The following is a 23,459-nucleotide window of genomic DNA, read 5'->3' as shown; positions in this document are numbered from 1 at the left end:
TATTTTTTGATCTTTCTCTTTTAAAAATTATATCTATGTATTTGCCTCCAGGGTTGTCGCTGGGGCTCAGTTCCTGCACTATTAACCCACTGCTCCTGGAGGCTATTTTTTCCCTTTTGTTGCCCTTGTTGTTTATCACTGTTGTTATTATTGTTGTTGTTATTGCTGTTATTGTTGTTGGATAGGACAGAGAGAAATAAAGACAGGAAGACAGAGGTGGGGAGAGAAAGATAGACACCTATAGACCTGCTTCACCGCTTGTGAAGCGACCCCCCTGCAGGTGGGGAGACAGGGGCTGAAACTGGAATCCTTGCTCTGGTCCTTGCACTTCATGCCATGTGCACTTAACCCCCTACACTACTACCCAATACCCTAAAATTATATTTATTTAAATTTATTATTGGGCAGAGACAGAGGGAAATTGAGAGGGAAGGAGAAGGTAGAAAAGGAAAGAAAGAGATGCCTGCAGCCCTGCTTCACCACTTGTGAAGCTTCCCCCCTCTGGACATGAGGACCAGGGGCTTGAACCTGGGTCCTCGCACACTATAATGTGTGTGCTTAACCAGGTGATCCACTGCCTGGCCCCCTCCCCTGATCTTTCTGCACAAGACCCTGTGTGACAGTGAAAAGCTTGGTGACTATCCCTATCAGAAGGAAATATCTCTTCTCAAGCATAGAGTAAGGATGGGACTCAATTGTTCACATGAAAGCACCTAGCCTTATTCTATTTCCCCCATTTCTTTCTATTTTATTTGATATATCAGAGAGAAATTTAGAGGGGAGAGGAAGAAAGAAAGATAGACACCTGCAGACTTGCTTCACCACTTGTGAAGCATCTCCCCTGCAAGTGGGTAGTGGGGGCTCTAAGTCCTTGCACTTGATACTGTGTATGCTCAGCCAGATGTGTCAGCACCTAGCCTCCTATATGGCTCTTAGCATGTAATACATATTTACTAAATGCACCTCAAGACTGATTTGAGGTGACCCCTGAGGTCCACAGATGTCAGAGGGCAATTTTCCCCAGAAGGTAAGCCATAGATCTGCAGGAGGCATGAAGGGGTGCTCTGTGGTTTATGAACACAGCTTTGAATAACTGAATCACAATGATCACATAGTGAGAAACTTCCTATTCTCTCACTTTCCTTTCTCATTATGACACCATACCTGTCTGTCTGTCTATCTATCTATCTATCTATCTATCTATCTATCTATCTATCTATCTATCTTTCTTTCTATCTATCTATATCTCCCTTTCTGTGCCAGTGTATTTTGATTGTCTCCTTCATTGTTGCTGGTCTCCCTTTTTAAAACAAAAACAGTGCAGGAGCTGTGGCCTTGTTTGGTGCTTTTTCTATAACTTCCTATGTGTGGGCAAGTGATCCTGGCATTCTGTTCATAGCCATGATATAAAGTCTTCTCTTAAAAATACACTTCCACCTACTGCATCCCACAATGACCTTAAGTCCATACTCCCAGAGGGTTAAATAATAGAAAAGCTATCAGGGGAGGGGATGGGATACGGAGTTCTAGTGGTGGGAATTGTGTGGAGTTGTACCCCTCTTATCCTTATCCTATGGTTTTGTCAGTGTTTCCTTTTTTAAAAAAATATTTATTTATTTAGTCTCCAGGGTTATTGCTGAGGCTCGGTGCCTGCACTACTAATCCACTTCTCCTTTTTTCCCTTTATTGCCCTTGTTGTTTATAGTCATTGTTGTTACTATTATTATTGTTATTGCTATTATTGTTGCTGGATAGGACAGAGAGAAATGGAGAGTGGAAGGGAAGACAGAGGGGGAGAGAAAGATAGATACCTGCAGACCTGCTTCACCATTTGTCCACTCTTTCTTTTTCATAAATAAAATAAAAAATACACTTCAGAAAGGAAGTTGGCTGCAGGAAAGACAGCCAACAGAGGAAGGAGGAGGGCAGGCACAGGCCTCTGGAAGGTGGTTTTCCTTATGGAAGTATGGGAAGGAGGCTTGGAGTCAAGTCCCTTCCACTCTCCTCTGAGGTCCTGCTTGATGGAGGTGAAGCAGCAGGTCTGGGAGCTGGGGTCTCCACCACCTGTCTCTGAGACCTCTATAGGCTCCTGGTCCTGGAGCAAAACCCAACCCAATTCAGTCCAGAGACAATGAGGGTTTTTAAAAGCAGGACGTGCTGGGAGCCAGGGCTCAGGCAGGAGGCGTGCCTGGGCTTGGTTCTGACTACATGTCTGTCTCCCTCAGCCTCAACTTCTCTGTCTTTGTCTGTCCCCCCCCCCCTTTGGAAGGAGTTGAGTAGATAATAAAACCTCTCTCCCAGGACAACATGGGAACTGAAGTTCTCAGTCCCCTGCTGGGCACATAGAAAGCCCTCAATGAACCGAAGCCTATAGTTATTCTATTTCTTCTTCTTCTAGCGTTTGCCCTTCTTCCGTAGCCAGTCAACAGGTCAGGTTGAAAGCTGTCAGGAGCTGCTTGTTGCTGGCTTTGAAAGTGACTGGGATCCACGTGGATTCAGTCGGCTAGGAAGGATTGTCAGTTTCCCCAATGAATGGGTACTCACGGGATGCACCACAAGAAGGTCGATCCAATGCATCCTGGTTATTCTACTTATTCTCACCATCACCATGATTATCATAATGACAGAATCAAAGATGGACCCCTCCAGGGAGACCAGAGCTCAGAAGGATGAGATGGACAGGAGGATATGTTTACATGGTGAAGTCTTGGCTGTGACAAGTCAGGGTGCAGGTATTGGGGTGGAGAGAGAGAGACTGACACAGAGACATTGAGAAAGGCAGATGGAAACCGGCCCCTCCTAGCAGGGTGATGAGTCCCAGTGATACCACAAAGGTGCCAAGTGGGAGGACCCAGGCCTCCCAGGAGTGGAGAAGCAACTCACAGGGCAAGGATGAGATCTGGTGGGGTGGGGGGACTGTACTGGGTATGGGAGAAGGGAGGCCATGCAGTAACCTAGGACTTCTGGCCTGGTGCTGAACCCCTTCTTCTGTGTCCCCCACCCTGGTCCCTGGAGGAGGCTTAGAGTTGGGTGGGGCCCCAGCAGGTAAACAGGAGGCTGACTGGGTCAGCTGTGCCCTCCCTGGCATCTCCCTCCTACTTGTTCCCTGGGGCTGGTGGCCCGCCCAGTTCCCCTGCTCCGCACCCAGCTCTCTTTCAGCCAAGGGCAGCCTGAGACACTCTAAAGACCACTCTGGGGGTGGTGGTGGTGGTGGCTGCTTTCTTCTCTAAAGCCTGGGGTCCCTGCCACTGAAGGTGATCTCACAGCCAACAGGCCCTCAGTGACCTGAGGGTATGGAAGAGCTGACAGTGGTCACCTGGGTGGCAGGAGCTGGGGTGGGACAGTCAAAGACCAGCTGATGTGACAGAGAAAAAAGATAAAGGACACCCACTGCTGATACCCTGCTGGGCTCTGCTGAGTTCCCTGCCCCTACTACCCAAGTGTGTGTGTGTGTGTGTGTGTGTGTGTGTGTGTGTGTGTGTGTGTATGGGGGGGTTGTCCTGCCCCTGAGTCCTTCTCCCATGTCCCCTCCACCCTGTTGGTTCCAAGAGACATGACCAGCCTATCTTCTGAGATGCCCTCACCTCCACCCTGTGGCCCAAATTCCTGGGGTTGGGAAACCAGATCACTTTTGCATTCGCTTCTCCCTTCCTCTCTGAGGCCGGGCTTCATCTCTATTTCGACACTGATTCCCAAACTCACAATTACAGTCTATTACCCTATCTGGGGGGCGGGTTGGATGGTCCTGAGTCACTGGGGGGAGGGACTCTGGGCTGCCCAGCCCTGTCACCATCCCCAGGTACAGTATAAGGAGTGGAGGTAGGGTGGAGGCCTCTGGGGAGGCTGGGGAGGCTAGAGGAGTGAAGAGGCAGCAGAAAGAAGGCGAGAAGGGAAGAGGGTGCAGAGGAGGAGAAAGGGCAAAGAGAAGAGCACTTGGGTGGGAAGTAGAGACTCAGAGGAGAGAGAAAGAGAGAGAGAGAGAGAGAGAGGAGGGAAGGAGCTAGCAGGGATGAAGTTACAGGGGTCCCTGGCCTGCCTCCTGCTAGCCCTGTGTCTGGGCTGTGGGGAGGCTGGGCCACTGCTGACTGGAGGGCAGGGTGCTGGAGTGGCAGCTGGGGAGGCTGTTGGCCAAGGGGCTGGAGAGGCAGCCAGCTCTGGAGTGAGGGGGGCCATGGACCCCGGAGTGGGAGAGGCCATCTACCGAGGGGTTGGGGAAGCAGTCCATTCTCTTGGGAACACTGGGGGTGAGGCTGGCAGACAGGCTGAGACCGTCATTCGGCAAGGAATGGATGCCGTCCATGGCGCCTGGCAGGGGGCACCTGGCAGCAATGTCCCTGGCTCCTGGCAGGGGGCACCTGGCAGCAACAGTGGCACCTGGGTGAGTGAGTGGCTAGGAAGTTGGGTGTAGGGAGAGAGGGTTGAGTGAATGAGTCTCCTCCTTGTGGCCATTTATGGCCTTATCTCTTTCTTTGCCCCCCTTCCTGTCCCCCCTCTCCTGTTGCCTTGCTGCCTCCCATGCCCAGCAGAACTCTGTCCTTGCAGGGATCATCTGGCGGCCATGGCTTTCAGGGTGGCATCAGTGGATGGCAAGGCCAAGGCCACCCTTGGGGGTCAGGGACTCCCTGGAGCCAGGAACCACCCCCAGGCTCTGATGGCAGCTTGGGTGGCAGCTCTCAGGGAGGCTCCTGGAGTCAAGGAGGCAACGGAGTAGGGCCATTCAACATGGGGACCAATGCTCAGGTAAGGTGACTGCCCTGATGCCCACCACCTCCCTCTCTCCTCCCCTCCTTCCCTCCAAGCTCTATTTCCCACACCTCCCTCACCCTCTGGATCTCACACTCTCAATCTCACCCTTCTCCTGCAGGGAGCTGTGGCTCAGCCTGGGTACGACTCCGTGAGAGGCAGTGGCAACCCTAATAATGAGGTAAGAGGAAGAGTTGGGGAAGAGGAGGATGTGTGGGTTTTCTCTCTCCACCCTAACACCCTCACCCTGACTTGCCACAGCCAAGACTTCACCATGTAAACACATCCCCCTGTCCATCTCATTCTTCTGTCAAGGATGTGTCAAGGATAGAAAGTCACACCATGGGGGCCGGGGAGAGAACACTAAGGATAGTGCAACAGATTTTCATGCTTGACACCCCAGTGGTCCCAGGTTCAGCCCCCAGCAGCACCATAAGCCAGAACTGAGCAATGCACTGGTTTTATTAAATTAATTAATTTATTAAATAAAAGTAATAGAAGTAGGAAAGTCAGGCCTGTGGCAATGGTTCCGACACTCATATGTCCCCTTCCCTCCACAGTGCATCAACTCTCCTCCGTCTGGTTCAGATGGAAGCTCTGGAAACTCTGGGGTATGAGGACAGAGCAGCCTGAGGCCTGGGGCACAGGGAGGAAGCAGAGGCTCTGCCCTCCTTGGACTGGGTGGGAATCTGCAAGGACAAGGGAGGGAAGCCATCTTGTGTTCTCCCTTTTAATTCTCACTCTGACCTTGTCCCGGCCCTTAGGGAAGCAGCAGCAATGGTGGCAGTAATGGCAGTGGTAGCGGCAGCAGTGGTAGTGGAGGCAGCAATAGCAATGGAGGCAGCAGCAGTTATGGTGGCAACAACGGTTATGGAAGCAACAACGGTTATAATGGCAATAGCGGTTATGGTGGCACCAGTGGTTACAGTGACAGTTACAGTAACAACAACGGCTATAGTGGCAGCAGTTCTGGCTCCAGCGGGGTGAGTTGCTCCTTTATTGATGTCACAGATGGGGCTGAGATGCCACCATTCCTGGGGTTGTCACCATAGCTGCTAGTACCAGGCAGGGCAGGTGGCATCACTGGCATCTATCATTTAGGGCTCCCTTTCCTGGGAAAATCCGACTGCAATTTGGGGTAGTAAGGGGAAGGGGGGGCACAGAAAGACATGACACTGGTCTGGGGGAGCTCTCAGAAAACTGGGACAAAACATTTAGGGTATTTAAAGAGCTGAGGTGCAGAAAACTGGAACAAATTCTGTGAGAGGGGCCAGGAGGGTCCACAGTTGGCACCCTGACTAAGATGGGACCTAGGGGTGAAGTGGGTACACCTGGCTTCCTTGGGGATTAGAAGGTGTCAGGCAAGAGGAGGGTGCTCAGTGACCCAGGCTGCTTTAATTTAATGCTTCTTGTACTGCCTGCTCCTCCCTTCATTCATTACCACCTTACAAAATTCTACAATTTTTGATCAAAGCAACTATGTAGGTTATCAGCTAAGAATTCTGGGGAGGGGGGTGCCTTCTCCTTTCCATATTTAAGAGAGGATGAGGGGTGAAGTGAGGCAGGAGAGGGTTGGGCAACCCCCCCCCCCCCGCCGCCAGAGCCAAGGTCATGGCTTCAGTGCAACTAGGTTCCAGAAGTTTCTCACCCTGGCACACAATGTGTGTGTGTGTGTGTGTGTGTGTGTGTGTGTGTGTGTAGGGGGTGTGTTTCCAAATACACCTGGCCTATCTGGGTCTTCCTGTGCCCCCAAAAAACTACCCTTAGTGACCAGCTGGCTAAAGATGAGGGTCTGCTTGGAGACGGGAATGTGGAGGTACAGCTCCTAGTATCTCCAGGGATGTTTTGGGATCTTCCCCAGGCCCTTTAGGACCCTGCGTGTACTCTTGTTTTCCAGCAGGTCTCCAACACTGGCTCTTCCTCTGGCAGTAGTGGTGGTGGAAGCAACGGAAGAAACACCCCAGGGGTGAGTGTCCAGGGTACACACTCCTGCATAGATCTCTCCTTCCAGTTGTGGGGAGGGAAATAAGAGGCACTGAGGCCCCTTGGGTGACAGATGGCAGGGGAGGTGTCATCGGGGCTGAGAAGGCTGCTGGGTTCACAGGGACACACACGGGCTAGCTTCTGGCTGTTATGTTGCAATATCCCCCCCTCTTCCACAGTGTGAAAACTCTGGGAATGAAGTCCGTGTATCTTCAGGGTCAGCGGGTCAGGTGAGAGCCAGCCCTGTGGGGACACAACAGCTACGGCTATCCCTCCCAACCACAGCACATGCCTAGAATTCCTAGCTCCAAAGAATTAGCTGTAAATCCTGTTGCAATAAGTCACACACAGGTGTGCGTGTGGAGAACTGTGTGAAGACCAGCCCTTTAAGTTTCTTTAAGTTTCTGGGCTGGACAGATAGCTCAGTGAGTAGGGTGCCTGCATTGCCATATGTATGGTCCAGCCTCGAGCCTTGGCACCACACGGGGAGGGAGCTATGGTAACAGAAGAAGCTTCAGTGCTGTGGTATCTCTGCCATCTCTATCTCTTTCTTTGTCTCTCTGTCTGAATGGGAAAAAAAAGCAGCTGAGAGGGAGAAATCTTGCAGACCTGGGACTCCATAACAAACAAAGCTGGTGAAATAATAACTCAGTTGACTAGTGTGGTGTTTTGCCATGTACACGACACAGGTTTGAGCCCAACCCCCATTGCCTTAAAGGAAGCTTCAGTACTGTGGTCTCTCTCTCTCTCTGCCTTTCTTTATCTAAGAAGAAGAAGCATCAGAAGAAAACAAAACAAAAAAGAAAACTAAGACAAAACAAGAAAAGCAAACAACAAGATAGTTGCAAAAGAGAATTCAGTGACTCTTTGAGGGAGTTTAGACAGCTTGCATTTCTTTCTCATTATTCTGGAAATGTAGTGTCCCCCTTCCATTCCCCCACCCCTGTCAGCACATGCAGGGCAGACATAGGGAGTGCTCCCCTAATGTCCCCTGAAATAGCTTGGAGTACTTGTGTAAAAGCAGGCTCTGAGTCAGAGGTTACCAGGCAGGCAGGGATTCTGGTTTCTAACCAGCCCCAGGGAAGCTGACATTGTGGGTGTGTGCGGGCAGAGTAGGAGGAGGGAGAAGCAGACAGTGGCCAAACAGTGCCACCCACCACCCGGAGAAGGAGCTCTAAAGAGTGTTTTGAGTGTTAGGGTTTTTTTTTTCTTTTTTTTTTCTCCTCAATACCATGGTGACACTGGGCTACATGCCTGCATGATTATTCTGCTCCTGGTGGACCCTTTTTCTTGTCTCTTCACTCTTTACTCCTTCCCCTTCTTTCTTCTTCCCTCCTTCCCTACCTCCATTCCTTCCTAAAAGGTGATAAATAGAAAGGAGAGACACACTGCTCCACACTCACACATGCAGCTTCTCATGTAGTGGCCAGGGGCTTGAACCCAGGTCCTTGTACTGGGTAAGCCATCTCCCTACCCCAAGGCAGACTGATTATTTTTTAAACCAGGGCACTGCTCAGCTCTGAGTAGTGTAGGGGTTTAAACCTCAGAGTGTCAGGCATGAGAGTCTCTTTGCATAACCGCTTTGCTATCTCCTCCACCCAAGGCAGACAGGTTTTAAGAAATCTCTCCCATGGCCAGGGAGCAGTTTTGAGGTCCCAGGTTCAATGCCTGACACCACTATAAGCCAGAGCTGAGCAGTGCTCTGGGATTAAAAAAAAATTTCCCCCAGTTTATAACTCTGTCTGTTTTTTTAAAAATCTTTATTTATTGGATAGAGACAGTCAGAAATTGAGAAAGGAGGCAGAGGTAGAGAGGGAGAGAGACAGAGAGACACCTATGGCCCTGCTTTACCGCTTGTGAAGCTTCCTCCCTGCAGGAGGGGACCAGAGGCTCGAACCTGGGACCTTGTGCGCTGTGATAAGTTTGCTCAACCAGGAGCGCCACCACCTGGCCCACTCTGTCTGATTTTATATATACCAAAGTCTTAAATATGCAGTCAAATAAATCAGTCTTTTTCTCTTCTATGGTTTCTGCTCTTAAAAATAAGTCTGTATTTTCCTCTTGCACTATTGATACTTCTACAATTGCTATTTTATTCAACCTAACTTGTTAGTTCATCTGGATTTTATTTTTATTTTTTTCCATCAGAGTTACTGCTGGGGCTCAGTGCCTGCACAACTTCACTGTGGTGACCAGTTTTTTAAAAACATTTTATTTATTTATTATTTTTATAAGATTTTATTTATTTATTAATGAGAAAGATAGGAGGAGAGAGAGAAAGAACCAGATATCACTCTGGTACGTGTGCTGCTGGGGACTGAACTAGTGACCTCTTGCTTAAGAATCCAGTGCTTTATCCATTACACCACCTCCCGGACCACTAAACATTTTATTTTGATAGAGGGTGAGACAGAAAGATAGAGACACAGAGGGAGGGAGAGACACCTGCAGCACTGCTCTACCACTCCTAAAGCTTCTCCCCTTGCAAGTGGGGGCCAGGGACATGAACCCTGGGTTCTTGTGCCTTGTAACCAATGGGTTTTTGTGCACTGTAACTTGTGTGCAATCAGGTGCTTCATCTCATACCCCCCAGAACACTTAGTCTTCTAAGTGAACTTTGAGATGGTATGACCAAATTCAAAAGGGAATCCCACTAGAGGTTTTAGAAAACTCATAGCCAAGGAATTCACACACACTTGCAGGGTTGGATGTAGGATGCAGTCAAGGAATCTGATTCACGGTCTCATCCCTCAGGCCTACAGAGGGGCACAAGGAGGTGGCTCTGGTGACATCCGGGTAAGAAAATACCCTTGAGTGTTAGGGCATAGTCAGCACTAAACAAGCTGGGGGCAGGTCCCTAGGAGAAATGCTGACAGTTGTGCATCTCAGCCTGTTCTTTGCTTTAGCTCTGGGGACTAGGAGCTGCTGTTGGGGCTGGGGTTCCTCAATAGCAATGAAAGGAGGACTCAAGAGGAGCCTGCCTGCCTTGGACTCAGGAGATTACATTTTTCCCTTCCCCAGTTCCCACTTCTCCCCAGCAGCATGCCGGCCCAGGCTGAGTGTTGCAGTCTGAGTCAACTCAGTTCAACAGCCTAGTTCCAACCAAGGGGTGGCAAACCCTCTTCTTGCTGAATTACAGGTAGTTTATAGGTGCCAAGAGACACAAAGATGGTTATATTGGCAAGAAGCATAGTAAATGGGCCACAATATGCCCCACAGAGGTTGAGACAAGATTTTCCAGGGAAGGTGTAGGAAGCCAGAGAGAAGGGTCTCCCCTGGGAAGCCCTCCATCATGTTCAGGTCACAGGCCTGACTCAGGAGTCCCTTGACTACGCTCTGTTTTCATGTGGTCTCACTCCCATCCAGCCTGAGTCCCTGAAGACTCTTCTCTATGCTCCCCCCCACCCCATTCAGGAAATCAGCACACAGGCCAACCGTATCCTTGCACGCACCCAAGGCAGTTACCAGGTAAGCAGACCTGGGTTTGGGGGAAGGGGACTCCTGTTGTAGTATAGGGGGGAGAATGTTGGGGGCCTGGGAAAAGAAACAGGGATAGCCAGCTCCTTCTAGCTAGCCTCTATGAGTCGGGGGCAGGTAGTGACTAGGACATCAGTAAAGAGGGGTTCTGTGATTCTTGCCACCCTCCCCTTCCATCCATCCACTTTCTCTTTCCTTCTAATAAGGAACAGGATCTGAGCCATATTCCCTTTGTGAGTGGAGACAGGGACACAAACAATGGGAGGATAGTCAAAGAGACATATTCATTAACTCATTTGTTTTTCTCTCTGCACAGTTCTATTACTCCTAGTAGATTCTTTAGATAGAGGTTGAGAAGAAGAGAGAAAGAGAGGGAGGGAAGGAGAAACAGTAGCACTGTTTCTTTTGTATGATGCTCCCAATTGGTGGCCAGGGACTTGAACTCAGGCTCTTACACAGGGTCAGATGTATGATCTACTGGGAAAACCTTTGCCCTGTCCCATATTTACTTAATTTTTTAACGAAAGATTAACTTCTTTATGGAAGAGTGAGAAAGGAATAGAATAAAGACAGCAGGGTAGTGCTCAGCTTTGGCACAGATGGCATTGGGTTCTGTACTTATGGCCTCTAGAGCCTCAGGCATGCACCGTGGTGTTCTAACAGGCTGAGCTTTCTTCCAGGCCCTAAGGAGACATTAGAAAATAGTTGGGGTCAGGAGATGGTGTACCTGGTTGAGTACACATGTTACTATGCACATGGACCTGGGTTCAAGCTCCCAGTTCCCACCTGCAGGGGGGAAGTTTCATGAGTAGTGAAACAGTGCTGCAGGTGTCTTTCGCCATCTCTACCTCCCTTTCCTTTCTCAATAATAAATAATAATAATAAATAAATACACACATACATAAATTATATATATAAGTTGTTGCTGACTTTTTCAGATAGATAGGGACACAGATAGATCATAGCACCCAGGTTTCCCTAGCGCCATGGTACTCACATGCAGCATACTGGGGGTTCGAACCTGGGTTGCATGCATTGCACAATAGGTGTCTTCCCAGAAGAGTTATCTTGATGTCTCCAGAGTACATAGTTTTACAGAGATATGCAGAGCTGGAGTAGGCAGAGATGAGTGGGTGGGGTACAGCTGAGAGGTGACATGAATAGTTAGATTCATGAGTCTTGAACTCCACCCTTCTCCTCCCCCAGGGCCAAGGGTACAACGGAGGGAATGAATATGCCAATGGATTCAATTCTATGGTGAGTAGAGGCATCCCTGGACCTCAGTCTGGGACTCTGGCATCCAGCACCCTGCCCCCACTTCCCTTCCTGACACCTATATCTCCTGCCTCAGCCTCCCACTTGTAGAGTGAGTTTTTACTCCATTTCTCTTTGGTTCCTTAGAGGTATCAGACATCGCCTGGAATCTTCCACTTTGACGATTTCTGGAAGGTGAGTTCTGCATGATGGCTCTGCTCCTTTGTTTTAAAGGCTGAAGCTCTAGTCCTTGGCCCCACAGGTGGAACTCTTATTTTAATGAATTAACTAACTTTTGCCAGTGTCACAGTTTAGACAGAGACAGAGATAGGGAGACAGACAGAGAGAGGAAAAGACACCATTACTGCACTGAAACTTCCCCTAGTGTGATGAGTGTCAAATTGGAGCCTGGATTGTGTACACGGCAAAGTAGGTTCAGTATTGGTGTGAACTGTGTTGCCAGTCCTGAAGTTCTCTCTCTCTCTCTCTCTCTCGTCCCACTCTAGCTCTTTGTTTCTTCTTTTCTTTTTAAAAATTATGTAGCAGTTACCACTGATAAGTGGCCTTCTCCAAGGCTGACATTCCCATTTAAAAGGAAATTCTTTTTTTTTTTTTAATTTTTTAAATTTATTTCTTTATTGGGGAATTAATGTTTTACACTCAACAGTAAATACAATAGTTTGTACATGCATAACATTCCCCAGTTTCCTATTTAACAATACAACCTCCACTATGTCATTTATCATCTTTCATGGACCTGTATGCTCCCCATCCACCCACCCACCCCAGAGTCTTTTACTTGGGTCCATTTCAGGTTCTAATTGTGTTTTCTCTTCTGATCTTGTTTTTCAACTTCGGCCTGAGAGTGAGATCATCCCATATTCATCCTTCAGTTTCTGACTTATTTCACTCAACATGATTTTTTCAAGGTCCATCCAAGATCGGCTGAAAACGGTGAAGTCACCATTTTTTACAGCTGAGTAGTATTCCATTGTGTATATATACCACAACTTGCTCAGCCACTCATCTGTTGTTGGACACCTGGGTTGCTTCCAGGTTTTGGCGATTACAAATTGTGCTGCCAAGAACATATATGTACACAGATCTTTTTGGATGGGTGTGTTGGGTTCCTTAGGATATATCCCCAGGAGGGGAATTGCAGGGTCATAGGGTAGGTCCATTTCTAGCCCTGTGAGAGTTCTCCAGACTGTTCTCCACAGAGGTTGGACCAATTGACATTCCCACCAGCAATGCAGGAGGGTTCCTTTGACCCCACACCCTTTAAAAGGAAATTCTAAGGGAGAGTAGGTGAGTGGAGGGAGAAGAAGAGAGAGAGAAGAGAAATCAGAGAGACAGACAAAGAGGAGAGACAGCACAGCCCGATTCCACTATCTACGGAGCTCTCCTAGGTGCTGTCTGTGGTGTTCTCAAGTGATGCGGGGCTCAAATCTGGAGTGTAGTTCTCTTTCTAGAACAGCCATTAGGATTGCTCTCCCCTGTCCCAAAGCCCTGAACTAACTTGATTAAGGCTCAGCTTGACATATATTTTTTCTGCTTGACCAACTCTAAGGTCCAGCTTATGATGTTGCTGAAGATTGAGCTTGGGAATTTTGGTTCCTCGGGCATGAAAAACATTTTTCCATAACCACTACACTACCTCTCCCTAAGCCTGATCATCCTCTTGTTTTTTTCCCTCCTCTCTTCTGAAGAATCTCAGGTCCAAGCTGGATATCATTAACTGGGATGCCATCAGCAAGGTAAGGCTGATGATGGTTGATCCAGGGAAGCAATGATCACTAAAATAGTACACGGCCCTATGCATTTAATCTTTTTATTTATTTATTTAAAATTATCTTTACTTATTGGATAGAGTTAGATGGGGACTGGGGGCTTGAACCTGGGTCCTTGCACATTGCAACATGTGCACTCAACCAGGTGCGCTACTACCTGCCCCCTGTTTTATCTTTTTACTTACTTTTACCAGAGCACTGCTCCGCTTTGGCATATGGTGGTCCTGGGGATTAAGGCTCAGGTTCCTCTTCGAGACCTAGAAAGTTAAAAGAAGGAGCCAGGAGACCACAGAGGGCACAGAGGCAGGGGAGTCAAAATCTGTGTGAGGATTGGTAGGAGTAGGAAGGGGAAGAAAGAAAGTGACCCCTCCTGGAGTACCTCGTGGGTATTACCATCACACATAACCCCTGGAGATAGTGGGGCCCCAGGAGCCCTTTCTCCTTCCTCCCCCTCCACCTCTTCCTCTTGTTGGAGACCATTCTGGCCAGGCAGATATGGCGCCAGAATGACAGGAGTGCCTCCAGAGCAGAGGGTGGGGCAGGAAGTGGAGGGGCGAAAAGCACACAAACAAGACTCCCAAAGGCAGAAGTTGGTTCTGGTGGCCCACACCTTTACTCCATGTGACCCGTTCCCCTGTGTACAACCTGAGATAGTGGTCGACATTTAAAAACCAAGAACGGGGAGTTGGGTAGTAGTGCAGTGGGTTAAGTGTACATGGCTCAAAGTACTGGGACCAGTAAGGGTATCAGTTCAAGCCCCCGGCTCCCCACCTGCAGGAGTTGCTTCACAGGCAGTGAAGCAGGCCTGCAGGTGTCTGTCTTTCTCTCCCCCTCTCTGTCTTCCCCTCCTCTCTCCATTTCTCTCTGTCCAACAATGACAACATTAATAACTACAACAATAAAACAAGGGCAATAAAAGGAAATAAATAAAAACAATAAAAAATTTTTTTAAACTGAGAATGATGGGGGTCTAGAGATGGTTCCCCAATAGAGTGAATGCTTTATCGGGCACAAGGACCTAAGTTTGAGCCCTCAAGCTACCACTTGGGAGTGCTGTGCAAAAGGGAAGCTTCATCATCAGTAAAGCAATGCTGTGGTGTCCTCCTTTCTCTCTCTCTCCCTCTCTTTCATCTGTTACCTGAACAATCCCCTCCTCCCACCCCCCACAAAAAACCTCCACTAGCAGTAGCAGTAGAATCTGGCAGGCACAAAGACCCAATGGCAACAAAACCAGGCTTCACAAAAATCCCATTTTGAGATTTCTGATTTTTTCTTGAGAATTTGGCCCCATGGGACTATTAACAGCTGTCCCTGAATGCCAACCCCCACTGTCCCTTACTGTCATTCTAGCCTTATGACCAGCCAGGGTTCTGACCTTGAAAAATAAAGACCAGAAGTCCTTCTCCTGAAAACTTGTGCACTTTGTGGGGGACATTGGATCACAGTTGGTGGAGAGGCAAAGAGACAGTCTCAACTGCAGGAAAGTGAAAACCTGCCTTTTTGGGTACATGGAGGTGAAAGATGGGAGACACAGAGTTTCCCAATTGCCTCGGAGTTTCAAACAGCTGGGGCCGTTCCTGTGCCATAGATAATCCTCAGGGAGACCAGGTCCCCAGGGGAAAATTAGGGCTTCAACAGACACTCCCCAGAGGGCCAGAACAGACTTCTAGGGGGCAGTAAATTGAGACCCCATGGTTAGGTGGGTACTATTTGGGTGAATTCCTGGAGGGGAAAGTGATCTGCGGGGAGAGGACTAGGACAGAGACAGGCAGAGATGTCACCCACATCTCTTGTTTCAGCAGAGGGTGAGGGGGCTGAGGACTTGGTAGGGAAGGAGAAGGGAGGACAGGAGGGCCTATATGTAAAGATACTGACCCAACAGAGGGCTTCCACACCAAGCAGGATCTGAGGATCCTGAGTTTGACCAGATAACAGCCCTGGGGACACAGGTTCCTGAAGATTTCATAAGTAGATTTGGTTTGTTTAATCCTTGCCTGAGTTCTGTATGCTGGGAATCCCAGTTCCTGGAGGGTCCTTTTAGAAATGATTTATTTTCCCAGGACCAGAGGTAATTTCATCACCCCAGACCTTCAGACGAGGAGCTACCAGGTGGATGGTCTCCTCCTCCTTTTAAATTATATATATGAGAGTGAGAGAGAACCAGAGCATCACTCTGGCACATGTGATGTTAGGGACCGAACTTGGGACCACATGCTTGAGAGTTCAATGCCTTAGCCACTGCACCATAATGCCTCCTGAGCTGCCCACTACTCTTCATTAACACACCATAAGCTCACTGCTAGTTTTACCTCTAGCCCTTGAAGTAAACCTCAGCTGTCCTACAACCTGGTCTTTGCCCTTTTTTTTTTTACATGCCCAGGTTATGTGTGGAAGGATGACTTCAGCCTCATAGCTTAGAGAGTTGGGCATAAAGTAGTTGGGCAGCTGAGAAGGTAGGCAGCCCTGGGGGCTGGTCCCAGTCCTGAGATTTTTCTGGTATGGTGTTCTGCCAATGATGGGGCTGGGACTCTGTGTGCATGCTGGTGGGGCTGGGAGTCAGGTAAAGGCTCTGAGATCCAGTCTTTCTTCCTCAAACGCGGTCTTTCTTCCAAACGCGGTTTCCTCAAACTCAGCCAGCACATGTTCAGACCAAGGAGACTTGGTTGAGGGGTGGTGTAGGCAGAGGCTTTGGAAGTAAAGCTCAGGTTCCCTGCTAATCAGCTCCCCATTTTCACCCACAGAGCCAACCCTCCTCTGTTGGCACTCGAGCCCGCCTGTACTTCAGCCGTCTCTGGGAGGTAGGAGAGGTCTCCTTTCTTGAGGAACTGAGGGGGTTCCTACCATCCTGTACCCCAGCATGCCTCTAGTGGTGCCAGGAATTGAACTTGGGACCTGGTGTTTGAGAATCCAGTGCCACCTACTTTACTTCCTGTCCTTTGTGTGATGGCATCATGACACCTACACTTTATCACCAAGACCAACTCCGACTCAGGCACCTTATGTTCTGACTCCACCCCCAGCATGCCTGCACATGACATGGAAACCTTTTAGCCCCTCACCTTCCTCCCATGCCATCTTCCAGTGACCCACTTAATTTCTCCTTCTTCCTCCAGGATTTCAAACACAACACTCCTTTCCTGAACTGGAAAGCCATTACTGAGGTAAGGGCTGTGGGAACTCTGGTTTCAGGTCCAGGAAGTTCAGCTCTGGGGAGAGGGGGCTCTGGGCTGTGATAGCAGAGTGTGTCTCCCATCCCTGCCCCTTCTTGCAGAGAGATGGTATCTCCCTCTTTCTCCTCTCTTAGCTCTTACACATGTGGGGGCAGGGTGGGAGAGAGAAGCTTCGAGTCACTGAAGGAATAGGTGTGGGTGGGGGTGGGGGGCTCCCTAGGATAAAAGCCAGTGGCCCAGGGACAGGGCCTTTATAAGCACAGTGACACAAAGCTGGCCACTGTCCTCTGTCTGCTGCTGGCCCTGTGAGGCACAGCCTGACTGGGGGATAGTCACAGCTGGGTGGGTGCTGTAGGGTGAGTGTGTGGGGCCACATGTTAGGGATGAGGTAGGGACCTGGAGCTGGGGATAGCTCTCAGGCTGCTGGAAAAGGGGGGGCAGGGAATCAGAAGGGAGACAGAAAGACAGGCTATATGGGGGAGGGAGGGGGCAGCTCATGGTCAAATGTAGGCAGGTATGGAAAGCCTGTGTATCTGGCTTCTTCTGAAAGGCTTCTTCTGGGAGGCTGCACAGAAGACCACATTGTGACTTTGTGTGACCATAGGGGATCAGGATTTTGGGGTACTAAAGCGTTTGCCTACATGGGCCCGAGGGGCTGGGTGGGGTGGGGCTGCACAAAAGCTGAGTTCAAGCCCCCCTGTCAGACTGTTGTGTCTCATACACACACGCGCGCACACACACACACACACACACACACACGAGGCTTTGACCTTGATTCCACAGAGAGAAGCTAGATATCAAAGCTGTCAGCCCACCCTTCCAAGTACCCATAGGAAAGAGCATTCATGAACTGACATTCAGGGCCTAAGGGGGAGCAGGGCTTGGCGTGGGCAGAGGGAAACCCGTGTGTCATTCCAGACCAGGCCAGACTGCCAGCGCCCTAGGGCTGTAAGGCCGTGGGTGGGGCCGGTGCTGCCAAGCCCTGGGCTCTGTCCTGGCTCCCCATCACCCACACTGTGTGGAAATTGTGTGCCCCAGATAGATAGATGGATTTCCTCACTGCCTGCTCTGTAGGCAGCGCTCGCATGGGCCATCCATCCACTGAGAGGGGTGGAGTGTGGTGGTGAGAAGGGTGGTGGTTGGTGGGGTTACTGCTGCTCCAAAGGAGGTCAGAGTTCAGACAGCTGGGGCTGGAGCCCCAACAACCTGGCTGGGCCTGGGGGAGACACTCTCACTCCTGCTCTTTCTTTTAGGGAACCAAGGCATCTTTGGCCCATAGGAGGGCAAGTGGCAATGATGAGGTGAGGCCTCCTGGCTCCAGACTGCCCTTGGGGTACAGTTCCTTCTGTCCTATCTCTGGGTCTAGCCAACTGGAAATTTTCCATATTCTGCCCCCATCTTCCTTTCCTCTTCCATTCCCTCCCACCCTCTCTACTCCTCTACCCTTCCCTCCTCTCTTCTCTCATTTCTTCTTAATGTCCTTCCTTCCTCCCTCCCTCCCTCCCTCCCTTCCTTCCTTCTTTCTGATTCATTGATTCATAACTTAGTGGTGATAGAGAAAGAAAGAAAAAAAGAGAGAGAGATATGAGAGAGAGAGAGAGAGAGAGAGAGAGGAGATGATAAAGGAGAAACAAACTGAAACAGAGATCAAAGCATTGCTCAGCTTCGGCATAAGGTGGTACCAGAGATCGAACTTGTGGCCTCTGGGGCCCCAGACCTACAAATTGCTGTTGTAATAGATTGAGGTCTCTTTCTGGTCCTGAAGGAGCTTCTATAAAGGAAAACACACAGGAGGGTGGGGGAAGGAGATAGCATCTGGTGATGCAAATAGATCTTATGCCTGAGGCTTTGAGGTCCCAGATTTAATCCCCAGTCCCACCATAAGTCAGAGATGAGAAGTGCTCTGGAAAAAAGAAAGGAAGAAGACACAGGAGACACAAAGAAAGGAGAAGGCAGGGGCTTTGAGAGAGATCCTGCCAGAGCACACTCTTTCTTCCAGAGCACAGGGCTTTCCTGCGTCTCTCTTGCCCCCATGCTAACCCCACCAACTGCTGTCTTCCCCCTGTTAACTCCCTACCTCCCTCCACAGAGTTATGACTACAACCAGCACCCAGCCAAGATGCCCACTAAGGTAAGCCTTCCAACTGGGGTCTCCCTCTGTTTGTGTGTGGGGAGGGTTGCATTTTCAACACTGGGGCCCTCTAGTTGCTTAGCTGAGGTCAAATCCTGGTGACTTGGAAAGAGATTCAGGCTACCTGAGAATTGCAAGTGAAGATTGGGGTGCAATGCCCTTCACATCCACACAAAAATAAATAAATAAATAAATAAATAAATAGTCACTGGGGCTTTGGCAAGGACAGTATGGACCCCAGATAGACACAGGACACAGGGCAATGCAAGTGGCCAGCCTTTTTTTTTTTTTTTTTTTACTGTCTTGTTCTGCAAACCTTACAGTATTTTGGGGGTGGGGTAGGGTGCAGCATCTCCTGGGGACAGTCAGCCCAGAAGCAGCTCTTGATTGGTGGGACAAGAAAGGTTTCATGTCACAAAGGCAAAGACAACACCAGCCTTTGGCTTGGTTTAGTGATTGAATGGGCTATAGGCTCTTGGGGCTGGAGCTAGTCAAAGCAACACTAATAAGCATGTATTTCCCTCCATGTCTCAGAACAATGACGCCCCTGCCGTTGGGGAGAGGACTCCCATCAAGACTGCTGACTGAGAGGAGATGACAGTGTAGGCAATGACACCTGTGGGTACCCAATTTTCCAGTAAGCTGGGGTCCAGGGAGACCACCCTCCCTCTTCCTGGTCCCCTGGGTTCCCAGGGAACACAGTTAAAACCATCCTGAGGAAAGTGTGTTTTGGATCAGGAGGTTGCTGTAGGTCCCAAAAGTTCACAGTCCCGGGGCAGGAGAGACAGTATAATGGTTCTGCAAAAGATTCTTGTGCCTGAGTACCTGAGCTCCCAGGTTCAATCCCCAGTACCACTATTAGCAAGAGTAGAGTGGTGCTCTCCTCTCTCTCTCTTTCTCATTAAAATAAATAAAATATTAAAAATATTAAAAGAGTGACTGCTACCAAATGTCCACAGTCCAAACAAAGGGCCTTTAAAACATTGCTGACCTGAGCTTGTCTCCACCACCAGCCCCTCCTGAGCCCTGGGACCATGGCAGGAGACAGCCTGAAGCCCACTGTCACTGGCTTTTACTGAGTCTTCTCTACAGGGGGGCGTCACATTTCCTTCCTTGGTAAATTCTGGGGAGGGGGCAAGAGAGAAAACCCAGTCCTCTAGAGAAGGGTTCTGAGCCCCCTGGTTGTGGGGACAGGGGACAGGGGACAGGGGACAGTGCCACACTCACTGGGGCACTTTTTCTTTCTTTCTTTCTTTTTTTTTTTTTTTGGTCACTGGGGCTTCACTGCTCCAGCCTGTCCCTTTCAGATAGAAAGAGAGAAACAGAAGGTGGAAGGTCTGGCTTCTGTAGTTGCTTCCCCGCTGAACATGAGCGTTGACAGGTCAATCCATACTCTCAGCCTGTCTCTCTCTTTCCCTAGTGGGGAAAGGCTCTGGGGAAGTGGAGCTCCAGGACACATTGGTGGGGTTGTCTGTCCAGGGAAGTTTGGTCGACATCATGCTAGCATCTGGAACCTGGTGGTTGAAAAGAGAGTTAGTATACAAAGCCACAATGACCTTGGCTCCATACTCCCATACTCCCAGAGGGTTAAAGAATAGGAAAACTATCAGGGGAGGGGATGGGATACAGAGTTCTGGTGGTAAGAATTGTGTGGAGTTGTACCCCTCTTATCCTCTGGTTTAGTCAATGTTTCCTTTTTTATAAATAAAACAATTTTTAAAACCTCAATAAACAAATGGGTGGGACTATGTGCTAATAAACTTTTATTTACAGAAAAAAAAAGAAAGAAAGAGGGAAACAGAGACAGAGGGGGGAGAAACAGAGGAAGACTGGGAGGAGAAAGACACCATACTCTGGAGCTTTCCCCAGTGCAGTGGGGGGCCTGGCTGGAACTTGGGTGACAGGCAGGGCAAAGCAGGCACATTATTGGGGTGGGGGTGGCATCTCCCTGGCCCTTAGGCTTCCTCCTTATCCCACAGGCTTCCAGACACAACCTGACCTAATGCAGTGGGTGAAGTTCTGGTAGGTGAGCCCAAGGTCTCTGGGTGGTTCTCTTCTTCCTGGGGGGTGCTGGAGGAGGATGCCAGGAAGTGGCACAGTGGTAGAGCTCAGGACTTGCAGGCATGAGGCCTCAAGTGAATCCCTGGCATCAAATGGGCCAGAAGGCTGCTCTCCCTCTCTCATTTGAGAAAGAAATAAAATAAATTCATCTGGAACTATACACTGTAATATTACAATCTTGCAACCTACTATTAATCACAAATAAAAATTAAATAAATCAATTTTAAAAAGGAGGAGACTCCAGAGTGGGGTCTCCTCTGTGGAGTCTGAATGCAGGCCTGCCAGAGGTGGGAGAGGCAGGAGCAGCCAGAGACAGAAAGGGATCAGCCTTATTCTGGGGGGGCTGGAGAAGAGGGAGGCTTTCCGGTGTCCAGAGGCAGGAGGAAGGGTGTCACCCATGGGACAGGGGTAACATGAACTTGGCAGCAGGTGATGCTTGTTTTACAGCAGAAAGGGTCCAGAGCATAGCTCACCTGGGAAGGCACTTTGCCATATGCCTGCCCAGAGACAGCTTCAGTGTCTTTTCTGCTTTCCCTCTGTCTTTTGCCTTTTGCTTTTCGACCTCTGCCTTTCTATCGGATACACTCAGCCTAGAGCTGTAAAAGCCCTAGCCTGAGGGGAGTTGGGTGGTAGCACAGTGGGTTAAGCACTGGTGGCACAAAGCACAAGGACTGGCATAAGGATCCCGGTTCGTGCCACCGGCTTCCCCACCTGCCGGGGAGTCACTTCACAAGCGGTGAAGCAGGTCTGCAGGTGTCTGTCTTTCTCTCCCCCTCTCTGTCTTCCCCTCCTCTCTCCATTTCTCTCTGTCCTATCCAACAATGATGACATCAACAACAATAATAACTACAACAATAAAACAAGGGCAGCAAAAGAGAATAAATAAATAAATAAATATTAAAAATAAATACATAAATAAATAAATAAACCCTAGCCTGAGTAAAAAGGAGGGGGCCATAGGTGAAAAAGGTAGTCCATGAGAGAGTATTGTGGAAGCTGGATCTGTTATCAGCAGATTTGGGGGGGGCAGTGACTACATTCCACTGACTGTCCTTTTGTTTTCTTCTAGACAAGTCTTTCTGATTCTGGCAGAACCCTGAAAAATATCAGTCATCAAGGAGCTGGCTCTGTTCCTTGCCTGTGTCCCATCTGCTCTGGGAACCAGCACCTGTTTTCTCTAGGTTGAGACCTGATCTGTCTGTCCCTCGCTTCTCGCCACCCCACTGCAGGGTCTCACGACCATCAGCCTCACCAGGCAAGCCCCCACACCCCTCACCCCCAGCTTTTTGCATTCCCTCTGTGTTGTGACATGAAGTCCTGGTGATAGTTCCTTGGGGAGGCAGCTCCTGCTTCTGATGTCTGTGAAAAATAAAAGCACGAGTCTTTTTCCTCTAGGAATTGCTCCAAGTTTGTCTTTTAATATGGTTGTGTTGTCCACCTGCTGGGCAGGTGATTCATGTGTTGGAGGGCAGCTTAGGGAAAGCAGCACCCCTGCCCCTCATCCTGCGGGAAGCTGGAAGAAGATGCCAGAGGCACCAGTGCGTTTATGTGTCTGCATATCCTTCCCCAGCACTCCCTCCCTACCTGACTGCAACAAGCCGGACAATGCAGGTGGAAGCTTATGGTGAGCACAGGAAGAACACAGGCTGAAGCACATCCCCTGATGGTCCCTCCCTTCCTCTGAAGGGACTATAAAGCTTGGAAGACCACGTGACACTCCTGTGATTCTTCCATGTAGGAGTCAGACTAGAAATCCCACGGGAGGAAACTGGGGAATGGCCCCAGTTAGCTACTCACTCCCTCAACCCATGAACGCAAAAGATCACCCAGAGCGACATAAGCTAGGTGTCCGACTGAGACCCTTGGAGACATAACTTGCCTTCTTATGGCTGGTGATACACAGGGGATCTGGGAAAGAGAGTAAGGCAAAAGCAAAGGTCTTACAGAGTTTACTGGAACCAACAAGTTAAGAGATAGTCATCAAGAGAAGGGTAGACAGTGAAAAGGAACCATCTGCTCACAGGTGAAACAGCAGGAGGCTGGTCAGCAGAGAGCTAGCCTGCCTCCCTCCTAGCAGGGATGGGATGCTTATATACATTTCCATGAGAGCTGGGTCTGTGGGAAAGGAGGGAAAATGTGTCAGTAGTCACATTGGCTTCAGGGACAGATTTCTTTCTGTCTTAGTTGATGGTCTCTTATTCATTTGCCAGGTGACAGTGAGCTTTTGCACTTGTAAATGTCTTGGTATTATCTCTATTTATTTTTTGGCCAGAGACAGCCAAAAAATTGAGTGGGGAGGGGGTGATAGAGAGGGAGAGAGTCACCTGCAATACTGCTTCAGCATTCACAAAGCTTTCCCCCTGCAGGTGGAGACTGGAGACTCGAACTTGGGTCTTTGTTCATTATAATGTGTGCTCAACCAGATGTGCTACCACTCAGTCCCCACTTGCAAATGTCTTAAGCCTGGGTTTTTTTTTTTACTGGCCCACCTGAACTGTCAGCCTGGCAAAAGCATTATAATTGTATGATACAACAGCCTTGAAGATGTCTCCACTGAGTGTTCACCCCTATAGGAGGGGGAAGAAAGAGTGGAGTGACTCCGTAAGGGCCAGAACCCCTCTTATAGCAAATCTTACAATACATCAAAAAGTCCAGGTTACAAAGGAGTTGATTCAGCAGGAAGCAGGACAAACAGTAGTACATGGGTAAATGGCGTTTGGATCCAGGAAACAGCAATAAAACCTTCAAATATCCAAATCTAAACCTAAGTTTCCACTGCCTCAGCAAATTACTGACTCTCCACATCTGTATTGGAATCAACCTAATTCTGGATGATTTTGCACAGTGACT

The 23,459-nt window shown here is 49.2% G+C and overlaps 1 protein-coding gene and 1 long non-coding RNA gene across 11 annotated transcripts in view; one reads left to right on the top strand and one right to left on the bottom strand.

The window, feature by feature from the left end:
* The window catches only part of LOC132536800 (uncharacterized), a 60,925-nt gene that overhangs the window by 9,966 nt on the left and 27,500 nt on the right, over nt 1-23,459 (bottom strand). The window lies entirely within an intron of this gene.
* Nucleotides 3,838-22,318, top strand: DMKN (dermokine). Of its 10 annotated transcripts, none has more exons than XM_060185752.1 (19): nt 3,838-4,378; nt 4,543-4,740; nt 4,865-4,924; nt 5,304-5,354; nt 5,508-5,726; nt 6,644-6,709; nt 6,906-6,956; nt 9,481-9,522; nt 10,141-10,194; nt 11,410-11,460; nt 11,605-11,652; nt 13,167-13,214; nt 15,989-16,045; nt 16,361-16,408; nt 17,671-17,718; nt 18,507-18,548; nt 19,083-19,166; nt 20,528-20,570; nt 21,679-22,318. In XM_060185752.1, exons 1-17 carry the CDS (start codon nt 4,010-4,012, stop codon nt 19,134-19,136), a joined length of 1,506 nt encoding a protein of 501 aa, XP_060041735.1. In that variant the 5' UTR covers nt 3,838-4,009; the 3' UTR covers nt 19,137-19,166; nt 20,528-20,570; nt 21,679-22,318. The 10 variants fall into 10 exon arrangements, with proteins under 10 accessions (XP_060041735.1, XP_060041733.1, XP_060041732.1 ...); XM_060185750.1 differs by having other exon boundaries at nt 6,641-6,709; nt 19,083-19,150; XM_060185749.1 differs by having other exon boundaries at nt 6,641-6,709.

The sequence above is a fragment of the Erinaceus europaeus genome, chromosome 2 (assembly GCF_950295315.1).
Source record: "Erinaceus europaeus chromosome 2, mEriEur2.1, whole genome shotgun sequence".
Classification (NCBI taxonomy): Eukaryota; Metazoa; Chordata; class Mammalia; order Eulipotyphla; family Erinaceidae; genus Erinaceus; species Erinaceus europaeus.
This window is presented reverse-complemented; position numbering and strand designations above follow the sequence as displayed.